Source organism: Ischnura elegans, chromosome 10 (genome assembly GCF_921293095.1).
Source record: "Ischnura elegans chromosome 10, ioIscEleg1.1, whole genome shotgun sequence".
In the NCBI taxonomy this organism is placed as follows: domain Eukaryota; kingdom Metazoa; phylum Arthropoda; class Insecta; order Odonata; family Coenagrionidae; genus Ischnura; species Ischnura elegans.
Window position 1 is genome coordinate 66,977,561 of NC_060255.1, and position 13,029 is coordinate 66,990,589.

Consider the following 13,029-nt stretch of genomic DNA (forward strand, 5'->3'; position numbering starts at 1 on the left):
CTCAATGTTAAGTTATTTGTGTTGTTTATTGCAAGGAATAAAGGCACGTTAGCTCCTTTAAGAAAAGATTTAATCTCTTAGACAGTATAAGTGAAACGGACGAAATGTCGCGGAGTACAAAATGAGAGAGAAGTGTCCTTGCTGCTCTGCAGTTCAAGAGAGAGCGAACAGGCACTCACAGCATTTACTGAAGGTGCGCGAATAAGTTGCACCATTGTGTTTCCCTAGTGGGAAGAGCTTGGACTTCAAAGTACACAAGGGTGCACATTTGAACTAAAGTCCGCTACAATTTGCATTCTCACAAACCCCTTTTATTTTTATTATTTGTATTGCTTGCGAGATAGGTTTGTGACACTATTTTCACTTTAAACAACAAAAACAAACATTAGGAACAAAAGACACGTACATTCAAAAAATTCGTGCGTGCCCGAAATTTCAAATTTGGCACCTTTGGAGTTGGCCGATGCGACGCAGCAGTCTGGCATAAAGGAACTCGCACTTAGGGTGCAGTCTGAACAGTATCAAATAAATCTGGTGTGAATTCAGTAGCTGTTCAGCGTTACGCCCGTTCTTCCATCCTTAATTTATTTGGCTCCATCTGCATCGCACGCACAGCTAGATCAGTTTGTCAAAATCGTGAGTAAATGCAAAGGTGTGATGCAGTGTTGCATTATGCAGGATAACCATGCTTTTCGATGCCTTGCATAGGTTTATCAACTTACAGACAAGCTCTGGGAATGCATCTTGTTCATATGTCGAAGACTTACTGTGTATGTATGTGATTTATCCATATATATCATACTCTGAAGCTATTCCGCAGTGCAAGTATAAGTATGGGAGATTGAAGAAACTAGGAATTTTTGCTAGGTATTTATTTTTTGGGGTGATTCATGATAGAAATGCTATTTCAAAGTTCGTTGTTACGAACCTCCAGTTTTTTGGTCCCATAAACTTGATATTAAAGAGATTACTGTAAAGTTCACCATTTGTTGGTTTTTTGCAAAGGTATAATCTATTATGTGAGAACATGAACAATTCAATTTTTTGTATTCATAATGTTTGTAATGGCTCTTTTTGGGTACAGTTACAATTGTTATTTGGAATTCAGGTGTGTGCCTGTTCCATTATTATATGTATAGTATATATCCAGTGGCGGCTCCAGAGAGCCTCCTCCTTGGGTATCCAAATTACTCTAGATAAAATGATAATTTTGTTTGGACCCCTCTACTGCTGGGTGGTTAGCGTACAGGCCTCCCAATTACCCTTCCTTGTCCCTATACGGGATCCTGCACTGCATATATCTTTATTCCATACATCTGTAGGAAGAATTGTTTTTTGTGGCCCTCTGAATCGGGAATTGAAAACAAAATTATGTTAGGAATTCAGATCAACAATGAGATATACCTGAGGTCATTAGAAGGGGTAATTAGATGCAACTACTTAATTATGAATTAATTTATTTTATATTCATGTGTTTAATATAATATTTTTTAGTTTTTTGCTAGTTCTATTTGTTTCTTGTACCATTCAATTTTTTTGGCTCGTGAATGGTTCATGAAAATCCTCCATCACAAGTCTTTTTGTGAACTTGCTGCTTTGATCACAATGGATTTCTATTTCACTTCATCTCTTTCCTTTTCTTCCAGCCATCAAGATGGAATTGAACAGGAGGTAATGCTTTTAGTGGTGTACGCATATGCAACCCCAGTTCCTAAAACTTCAGTTGTGGACTTGGTTTGTTAAGGAGGGTGCATGGTAGGGAGGTGTTGTTTTTGCTGCCAGTTTGGGGCGTTGGGTGCGGAATGCAATCGATCCATCTGTGACTCCGGGTGTGCACGTTGTGGCCCTCGAGACTGTGCTGTGCACGCTGCAAGTAGGCGAGTGGTTTTGTGTGTGTTGGCATCTTGTGTTTGTCAAATGGGCGGAGCCGCACTTTCTGGTGTATCGGCCAGAGAGGATGGAGTGTGACCGTCCTACAAGGTGTGCCCTGCAGAAGCCCGTGCTGTGCAAGCATGCAACTGCGCATCCCAACTCCCGTTGCAATGGTCAACATGGCACTTGAATTTCCTTCATACAGGAATTGTGGTGGTATGGGTTTGAGGCACTATGTCGCATCATTCTCTGCTGAAAGTGATTGCTCTCACTATTATTGGGCATTTTCCATTTCTTTCCTCTGCTGACAAAATTCCATGTTTCGCCAGGGTCTGATATCTTCATACGCTGATTGAATCGAGTTAGTTCAGTTTAGTATTCGTGGCGTCACTCTTGATCGAGTTTGAAGACATGGTGAAAAGTTAATAACTGAGGGAATTTGAATATGTTTTTATAGTGTGAATTTTATGCGCTGCCTTTCTTTTTGAGTTGGCTTTCATGTAATAATTCATTGTTGCTTTAGATAGTGTGCAACTGGTGAGGTTGTGTGAAACTATCAGTCTATACTCAAAAAGTTAAAAGAGGAAATGCTGTGAAAATGAGAAAGTTAAATTCCTTCGTTCTTGGATTTCATCTTCCTTTTTTTTTTTTTTTTTTTTTTTTTGAGGAATATCCTTTATTTAAGACTTGATGCTGCATTTTGAGAAATAAATAACCATTCCGTCTACTGTCCATTGCTAACACTTATGATGAGTGGAGAGGTGGCCAGTTGTCAGCAATTTATCTGTTTTTGTCGTCACTATTCCCCTCTTTTGACGTGTATGCTGCACTCTTGCGCCTGTGATTAGAAGATGGATTTTGTATTCCAGAAGTGAGTTTTTTGCTCTGTAGTTATTTTTAAAATCTGCATTACTTTGTCATCCTATCCAAGGTTGCTGTTGCAATGCGTCAAGGGTTGAGGGATGAAATATCACGTGAAATGGTCTCATTTCTCAAAGTTTCCGAGGAGCAGAGATAGTTGAGGTCGGGGAAAACTGTTATACCTTGGTTGACTGTTCAGTTGCCTCAGAGAAAAGAAGGATTGTGACAGAATTAGAGACCTGCTGTTATTGTAGTAGAACTTGATTGAACATGTGAGATCCAGGGTTGCACCCTTAAATTGACCTTTTGCTTTGGCATTTGAGTTTGCGGCAACATTGGCAACTGGTCATCATTTGAGTAAGGGATGGTGAATTGAGGGGAAAGTATTGCAGAGGAAGGCATGCTTACCAGGAAATGAGTATAAAAGGTATCCATACTGTTACACACAATTTGCTGTTGATTTGTTTGGAGGATATAAATGCTTATTAATTCCAAGGTGCTTTATTCAATTGGAATTGAGCAGAAATATTTATTTTAATCTTTCAAAATATACTAATGAACAGTAGAACTACACAGGGGCTTATTAAAACATGGAAAATGACCTTTTTTGCCTATTATCGTATAGCAGTCTTGTCTGTTAGTTCTCCAATAATGAATGAAATCGTCAGTCAGTAGATATGTTGTGTGTCCATTCAATTTTCCCACTGCCATATCATATTCAGCATCTTTCTCCCTTCATATTTGCTGCACAATGTCTCTGAAATTAAATACATCATTTCAACTGGCAGGGATGAAAGAAAAGCCCCAAAATTGTGATTTTTTTAGAGAGACCATATTCATTGGCTATGAGGTATTAGTTATGATGAAAATCGGTGTGAGAATCGCAATTTACCTGTTAAATTTGATTTGATGAGTTTCTTTGTATTATAGTCAATGAGTTAATATCCCCATGAAATCTTCATTGTTGGTAGTACGCAACCTGCAGTCTGCTAGCCTATTTCTCCGATTTTGAATTAAAGAACTCCTAAAAGGCATTTTTCATTTTATTCTATGGAAGTATTGGTAAGAAATGATTGAGATAAGGTGAAGGTATGTTGAAGCGACTTGATTGCACTGAAGCTGGCATTAAAATCTGAGTGAAAATTGGCTAGACAGTAATGGATGGTTATCTATAGCTAGAGTGGGGACTGTTGGTAAACTTTCCTTACTCTTTGGGGAGGGTTGTTAAAGTTGTTGGGTTTTGCCTATTTCCAGAGAGGGCGAGTGGTGATGAGAAAAAAATCATCCATCTTTGTATGAGTTGGAGTCAGGAGTAGGTTTCACCTCAAGCATTGACCATCGTTGCAATTTTTCATGATCTTCACCCAGGAAATAACCTTCTGGCATTCCCCCCTGTACCACGCACAAATTTACTTATGTTACAGGCATGAATCATTTCTCATTGACCCGGCCAGGTTTCATGTTTCAATTTTCATACATGTGCCGTAATGAATCTCGAATTGTTGCCCTAGGAAAGGCTTCCCTACAGCCCTTCAATTGCAGTTGTTAATTCCCATGAGAAAAGGATGATGATGGTTCCAGTTTTGGCACGTACCTCATTATTTATTAACTCTTGACATATAACCCTTTGCGTCCCATGCAGAATGAACCTAATAGCATGTATAAATTTCCAGGCTGCATGAAGGAGAAATAGTGACCTTATGAAAAATGTCTGTAAAACCATTCATATTCTCAATAATTGGTTGAAAATTTTACCCGGTGTAAAAGATTCATTTCTTTATAAGCAGCCTTTATTTGAGAATGTTAACAAAAATATTGCTATTGTGAAATCATTTTATTAAAATAAACATTTTTTTAAGTTGCTCATGATGAAATTAGCACTTCGACAAAAAGATTTCAAAATCGCCTGCACCAATGTTGGCTCATAAAGGGTTTATTTCTGTAATTTTCCTCATGATAAATTCAGCTTACAAGTAGGCTTAAGTTTCTGAGGATAATTGATTTCTTCATTTGGAAAAAATATACATTGTCCTGTGCACAAAGATATTTTATGCATGTTGGCTGTCTCCATGAGGGATGAGTTCATGTTGCAGCATGCTATTTGAAATAGTTTCCAGCAGTTCAGTTGTAAAGTTCTGCCATTTTTCCTATCCATTTTCCTTTGCCTCTGCTCATATTTCCTCTAGATGGTTGATGCCTTGTAAGGAATACTATTTTCAATATTGCAATAGCCTGTTAGTGTTGCAAATAATCTATAGGGATTTTGTCTTGGGATGTCAGTGGGAGTCATTCTGGTGACTGAGCTGTGTTAAGAGAGATTCAACCCATTTGTTTACCTTGTTTGGAAGCTGATTCGATGGGAAGCTTTTATGTCACTAATAATAGGCCAGTTCTTGGTGGTAGTTCTCAGATCTAGTGTTCATTTTCATCGCTCATTTTTCAAAAGGTGTTACTGATTTTCATTTATACATTGGAAAAAATGCTTCAAATTATGCATTGAGTTATCTCTAATGTCATTAGAGTCATGAATAATCTCAGCTTAATGCAAGTAATGATCTAGAAAAGTGTTCAAATTTGTTCTTTCCGAATTATCTCCCTTCTGAATCTTTTTAGCTTCAGTTATGATTCTGGTTGTAAGTTCAAGAACAGAGTACCGAAGAACCAAACCAACCCATTCCTGTTTAAGACCATTGCACAGTACAACACACAACATGGTCATGAGCAAAGCATGCAGCATTTTTTGTTGTGGAGGTCATAGCAGTATGCAAGGCAGCAGATATGTTGGTTGGTTTATGGAAAGTAGTGCCCATAGACCAAATATGAAGGGAAAATAGAGAAGCATTGCTTTCATTGTGAAAATTCCGTATCACATTCATGGTGCAGTGCTTAAGCCCCAGACGGTTGAGCTGCCTTTGCTGTGGTAACTTCTGCCAGCATTTAGTTATGTGGTCAGTGGATTGCAACTTGTCTGAATATCGTGTCTCTCTTACGCACAGTAGCCATGAGTGGACATCGGGGCAGTGACTGTTACCACCTGAGGGTTGAGGACAGTGTGTTGCACAACGTTTCAGTTTCATCGTTCAGTGTACATACTACGCAAGTGTAGTATGTCTGACTCTAGCTTTTATTATCCTAATGAAGGATACTCATCCTGAGGTTTTTTACGTCCTGACTTTAATGTCTATGCATTTTAAGTTCTTCTGAAGAGGCTTCAGTTTTCGTGTTAAGCTCAGCTTTGCTCATACACTATTGCTTGTAGTGTATTTTGGTGAGATGTTGGATAACCATAATTTTGGTTAAATGCCCAAGTTATCACTAATTCTATTGGAGGTCAGTATGTGGATACAAACGTGGATGATCAAATTGTTTAAAGTGGTGGATCTGGTAAGGAAAGGCATTATTATGGAAACGTATGAGAATATTTTATTTATGAGGAAGATTCAACTTTATTTATTTATTATGCCATGAAGTGTCAGAGGATATTGCTACCATCTGCACAGTAACTTCTCTGTGCAAATAATTGAAAAGAAATACATTCATATTTATTTCATAGTGTTTGTTACAAATTAATCTTTGAAAAGTGGTATAATGCGTGTTTTATCATGTAAATATTTTTTATAGAAAGCGCATTGTATGGTGAGAAGTAATGTTGAATGGGCAGTTGTATATTTGTTATTTTATTCCAAGGCCATACTTGAAGTGGGAAGTTAAATATCATATTAATTTGCATCCGTTGAAAGCAAATACTAGTCTTAATATTAAACAAAAAATTCCGTGTATTTAAACATAAAGGGATGTGAGTGACGTCAAAGGAATCCTTTTAATGGGATACAGATTATGAGTGTGTTTTTGTGGAATTTGATGTTTACTTTCATTGGGCACATTTCTGTTGGTAAACCTGGGATAAAATGAGCCGAAAGGTTGTTATTTTGGTATGAAAGAGTATAGATGTTTCCCGAGAAAATTTTTACTTAAGTGAAGAAAAATGAAAGGAGACATTTGTTTCTCACGCTTCATGAGCCGTGTTCAATTTTGTCTAGATTGATCATACACATATATCCTGTATGGCTTTTATCTAATGCAGTTGCATTTTGGCCTTCCAATTGACTGAGATAAGACAAAATCGACACTGCGGAAGAGTGTAGCTGTGTGATTGGACTTGGTGTCACTAGTGTGCATTCACACTTACATATGACCAGATGTGTACATCCTTAAGCTAGCATGCAAAGAGTGTCTGTACGATTTATATCAACTGCGTGAGTGAATGCAATATAATTATAGGAATCCCTGAGTGCACAATGCATGTTTTCCTATTTAAATGTTTTAAGTTCGCTTTTTCGTATGTGCTGTCCTGTAGACTTATAGGTTTTCATGTAGTCATGTGATAAAAGTTTTGTACATTAAAAATATGGGAAGTAATTGTGGACATATATTAATGTAGATCTATCATCAGTAAAAAAAACAATGCCAATGAATCAGTAAGAATATGTATGACGTTCTATATTTATAATTGTACATTATATTAAATTGTTATGAGTGAGATTTTTGCATTTTTATGTACATACAGATGACTTCATACATATGTACCCTCAACTTTCATGGTCTGTCTTTTGAGAATAAATATTTGGTTATACCTCCAAATTCCGTCTCAATGTGTTCCAGCTGTTTTCGAATGGCATGTGCTTTTATATTGTATGTTTGGATATTTAGCAAATGGCTCTTGAGGCAAATATCATTTCTGAGTGGGCTGTTTTTAGCCAAAGTAGATTTTTTAATCGTGAGTACAAGTTTTATTTCCCCTGCCAAGTATGAGTGATGACTGTAATCTTGGAAATTTCCCCTCTCGTTGAGTTAACAATCCAAGATAATTTTGTTAATGCAACGTGCCTTGAGACATGTGCATTTTCTGCACAAATGGGAAGCACATTTTTCAAAATTTTTGTTTAGTCTCTACTTGTGTATGACTTAACACCTGCTGGAAAAATCTCAATGAAATGTTTGTTCAATTTTGTTGCGTAGTATTTTGAAGGAAGGAGTTGTTCATGCTGTCCATTTGTGTGCCATACTAAGCAGAATTTAGGTTGGCCATCATAGCCATGAATCATTATCATAAATCATCATTCTTTTCTATTTTATCTTTTTTCGATCATTTCTGATTTGCATGTGTGAGTCATATTTATGGACTGTAAATAAATACTGAATTAGGCATATAAGCTGTTGAAAGAGAGCTGGATAGTGATTTGGACGAAGTGTAAATAACATAAGGGATCATGTGAAAGGTAAATCCAATTTCATAAACTTTCGAAATAATTGTTCTTCCAGTGTTACTAGTTCTTTGAAGTACCTTCTTCATTTCGTAAAGCAAAATGTGATTTTTACTTGTTTGTATTTTAATTGTGAAAGTTACTCAACTTTTTTAGAGGCTACATGTTCCAAAATTTTTTAATATTTTATCAATTTGCCCGAAAGGTTTTATTAGTCTATTGAAACTGCTACCTCGTATTGTTATGTATGCTATTGGTTCATTGGGAGGATTATGTGGTTGGTTGCAGAGATCTCATTTTACATAGCACAACTTTAATTTTAGGCCAAAATAATTCTTTTGTTTCATGAAAATTTCATGTAAATAAATGTATATTGTATGTATCTACGTTACATATTATGTTTGCCTAATATTTTTCAAGTAGAATGGTAAATCCTCCGTTTTAGTCGAGATTCATTTGTTACCATCAGACATGCATTGAATTGGTTTTTAAAATCAGTGTGGCCTTCTGCGTTGTTGTATCACTATGACAACAGTGTATGTGCAACTCTTCAAGACTGGCTTTATCAGCTAGTTTTGACCAACTGCTCAAATGGTGTCAACAATATGCTTTGGATGTAGGTAATGCTAGGCCATCATGGTGAACATGTTCTGCATTTTTTTTACCTAAATTGGCAAGTTTAAATGACATTAGATCTCACTAGGAATGCTTTATTTCATGCACTTGTATACAGGAACATATACAGTGGATTATGTCAAACTGCCTGTAGTATAATAGTGAAGTTAATTCCTATCTTCATAAGTATTTGTCATTTTGCATTGTATTTTGAATAAATTTATCAAATTGAATGTCTGCCGGTGCAAATTATTCCTAGGATTGGTAATGGGGGTATTCCTAAATTGCTCGAGTGCCTAAATCTACATATCATCCTGCAAGCCACCTCAATGGGTGTGTGGTGGGAGTTAAAAACACCTATCATTTACAAAAAAAAAAGATAAGTAGGTGGGAATTGGAGTGATTTTAAAACTGATTCCCATTCCCATTTGTTAAAGTTATTTAGCGTTAGCGTTTGGGGGAAAAACAAATTCCTGTACCCATCTATTCAGGATAAGACCTCCTTTTTTATCATTTCTGCCAGACTTAAAAACATAGTGAGGTTCTAGCAATATTTTTTCTATCTCTCCCTGAACAATGATCTTGATGGCTCAAGCTTTGGCTCCCAACCTAACTAGTTTAAAAGCTATGTTATGGGCTCTGTTCACTCATAGCAGTTTTCTATGAATCTGATAACTATCCTTGTGGATCTCGTATGCTCGCTGCTTATTTAAGATGATGCCAAACAAATGTGCAGCAGTGCCTCTCTTTCAGTTTTTCATCTGAAACCTACCCACAGCATGTTTGATGAATCCTGGCCTCTTCTCATTTCTGCCTTTAATATTTCTTTTGTATGTTCCCCATAATAGGTTTGTAGTTATTGCAACTCCCAGCTATTTCATCCAGAGAGAGAAGGTTTATTATTATTTGAATGATAATAATTACCTCTCACCACAGCTGTGTTACTTCCTTTTCCATTTACACACACCTTGTGTCATCTAAACGATTAGGATGTGCGATCCAATTTATTGAAGAATTTAGAATAATTTTTGAAGAAACGACAAAATCGACCGAACTACGTCATTTCATGTTATTGGGATGGGTCTATTGGTTGTGTGACCCTATTAATTCAATGATGGATGAATTAATTCCATTCCCAGTTACTTCACTCATCTGATGCCTCTACATGTTAACTCCATCTGCAAAATGTAGGTATGTACATAGATATATTGGATGTCCTACACAAGAAATTTACTGTTGTGTATGTCTGCTCTTATTTAGTTCTACTTCCCACTCTTGGCTCCTGGGGATATGGTAATGATGCAAAAGTCCAATTTTTTTCTTATATTCAGTTAGTTCTCCAAATTCTTCTTCTGTCAGTTGAAATAGTTCCTAAGTATTTGTAATGAACATTGGACAACCTTAACCCCTTTCCAGATAAGTTAAAGATGTCATGAACTCTTCCAGAAGAGTAGGTATGTCTGCTTCTCAATAGCTCCTTGATCTTGTGAATAGGTCTTATGTTTTAATTGCTGTTTGCACTCTTCCCTCAGTCAATGTTTCTCCCTGTTTGAGTGAATGAATCAGAGCTCTAATTATATTTCCAACACATGAAGAGTTGTCTGCAACTTCTGCATTTTTCATGCTGTATGTACCAGCCAAAGGCTAAATTGGGAAGTTATTTTCCTTTGCCGTAACTTGTCTTTCCTTTCCATTTACTGAATTATTTCCAAATTTGGGTCTTAAGTGATATTTCTCATTGACTTTCAGATTGGATGTAAAATATGCCTAGTTACTCTTGGGTTTTGATTTTTTATAATATTTTACATTAGTCTTTACCTTCATTTTGAAAAATAGCCGAACGTATGGATCAACTGCTCTGCCATGACTTGGTGAGTAGGTTGTGATGATATCAGCCCACATGCTCTGCAGTAAGGATACCGACATGTGCTGGCAACATTACTAGAGGGTCTCCTAAAGAGAGGGTCTGAGGCCAAGTTGTATGGGTCACCCTTATTTTGTATGACATTGTGGCACTTGTCAACCTCAGTGGTGGCAGGAGGAAGTCCTCACCTACCAAATCGTAGGTCGTGGGTGTGAGTCCTGCTGTGGTAGGTAGGCCTTATCCAGGGCATGGGTGTTTTTAATTGTTGAATACCCACTGCCATAAAATGTCACATCTGTGCTGTTTTCATGGTTAATGGATATAAATACATAAAACATACTGCTGAATGGTGACATATTGAGATATTTGATGTAATCAAACATTCTGCATTCCTGGTAAACATTGACAAGGCCTGCACAGATTACATATGTTCAACTGACATGAGACCATGAGCATAGCTAGGGGGAGGGGTCTGTTTCCCCAGTCCCCAAGAATAATTTGACGTATCAAAATTGAAGCAGGTTTGCTCAAACAGTGATGGCAACGTCATACCTTTGGCTGAGCCACATCACGATGGCGTGGTCCTTTGGCCTTGTTTACATTACTAGGCAAGAAATCTTGATAACTCATTTTGTATCAAGCTTGGTGTGATAATTATCTTGCCTACAACAATCCCTTTCATTATTCTATAAAAATGACAATAGGCTTAATATAAGTTCTGAGTAAGTTCAATTTAAAACAAAATACATGTCAAGGGAAGAAACATCCCCCTTAAAGTGGGGGAGGATGGGTTCTCTGAGGTGTTTCAAAACCCTTCCCCCCAGTTCCCTGGATGAGCCTGTGCTAGGGTGGATTTAGATCATTGTTTGCGTTGGTTCATTCTTTCCATGGTTCCGAGGAAATATGGAATAGCTCTCAATGATAATGCATCTGACGTCTGATATGCACAGACTACTTTTTAGATGTTCACCAGTAATTGTTAATACTGTTAAACTAAGGAAATAAAAACGTACATTTCAGTCACCTTAAAGATTGCAATCTTTACAATTTTTCCATATATTACAGGGGAACGGATACTCCCCTTCCCCTTTACCCTGAGACTGTAAGAACATTTTCAGATGTTTTGTACGCTGACTGCAGGAAAAATGTTTTAAAATGCTTGACCATTTCTCGACTACCTAAGGCAGTTTCCCAAAGTTTTTATTGCTTCCCAGGTGGAGACCAAGTGCAATTTCTCTTACTGTAGGGATCGCATATGCGGCTTAACTCTCCCAGGCCATCCCTCATGGCAGGGGCTGCCTCCTGGCATTTCCTATCATACTGCCCATTTCATATTGTTTCCTTCCTGCTCAGCGCTGTTAATCCTACAACAAGTGTCCAAATGTAGGTTGATCTGTTGGTAAGAAAGAAAGAAGGGTTGCCCCAGATTATAATCCTTGTGAGACACTTAGCCAGGCAAGAGGGAAAAATATTTCTCGCTTCTCTTCTGCACAGGCTGGTAGCTAAAATCATGTACTACCAGAGCTAAAGGGTTAATACGCCACTGAGTCCTTATAAGTGAAAAGTCGACAGGTGGAGTGGTGGCATGATTTATGTGGAGTGATCGATGATGACTTTACTGGAAATAGATAGGAAGCTTGCAAGGTACAAACTTCCCATCTACGTTCTATGCCCCTTTAATTCATGCAAGGATGGTAGTAGTGACTTTTTAGAGCCTGAGAGATGAATAACCCACACAAGAGGGACTTTAACCCGTGACTCCAGAGCAGGCAAGGACTTCTGCCACCAGGGATATTCATTAGTTGAGTGAATATCAAATAGCCTGCATCGAATGAATATAATGTCATAAACATTCTAGCATAGATGTAAGGAAAAAGTTCATCAGATGCAATGCATGTGGAGCTGGAGGCGGACACATATGGGGATGCAGGGACGTGTGCAAACCCCTAGAGGGGCCACCCAAATTGCTGAACATTGCAGAATCACAATTGTAACTTTTTTATATCATGAGATGACATTGTCTTGTATATGTGTATAAATTAGTTTAAATAAAACTCTTGAACTTTGTATGTGACTTGATTACTTATTATTTTTTCGATGAAAGTGAAGGTGGCTCAAGATATTTTTTGCACCCCCCTTGAGCTTTTTCTGTACCCTCTGTACTGCGTGGAGTATTTTCACAATAACAGTGAAACATTGACAGCTGCAGGGAAGTCAAAGAATGGAAGCATTTACAATATAGTGCTATGGAAGAATAGTGAAGGGAAATGGATTGACTGACTGCTAACAATAAGAAGAGTGGGAGAAAATAGCTGTCATAATCTAGCTAACGTCATAAGAAGTAGAAGTAACAGCACATTACACATTATGAGGCATGATTCCCTGATGAAAATTGCTGAAAGTTTGGTACTTGAGAAGTAAAGCATAGGAACAAACAGAATGAGTTATTAAGGAAGTAGAAGAGATGAAATATGAAAAGGTTAGAGGATATGTTTATAGATGATAGGTTTTGTCAAGCCAATATTTGAATTGTTGACGGATGATGAACATCAT

General features: G+C 37.4%; 1 protein-coding gene across 3 annotated transcripts in view; it reads left to right on the top strand.

Moving 5' to 3' along the window:
• The window catches only part of LOC124167266 (protein enabled-like), a 62,286-nt gene extending 53,441 nt beyond the window's left edge, over nt 1-8,845 (top strand). For all 3 annotated transcript variants that reach the window (XM_046545159.1, XM_046545160.1, XM_046545161.1), the window contains exon 9: nt 1,647-8,845. In XM_046545159.1, the coding sequence (XP_046401115.1) occupies nt 1,647-1,675 (29 nt within the window). In that variant the 3' untranslated portion in view covers nt 1,676-8,845. The remainder of the gene's footprint in view (nt 1-1,646) is intronic.
• The last annotated feature ends 4,184 nt before the right edge of the window (nt 8,846-13,029 follow it).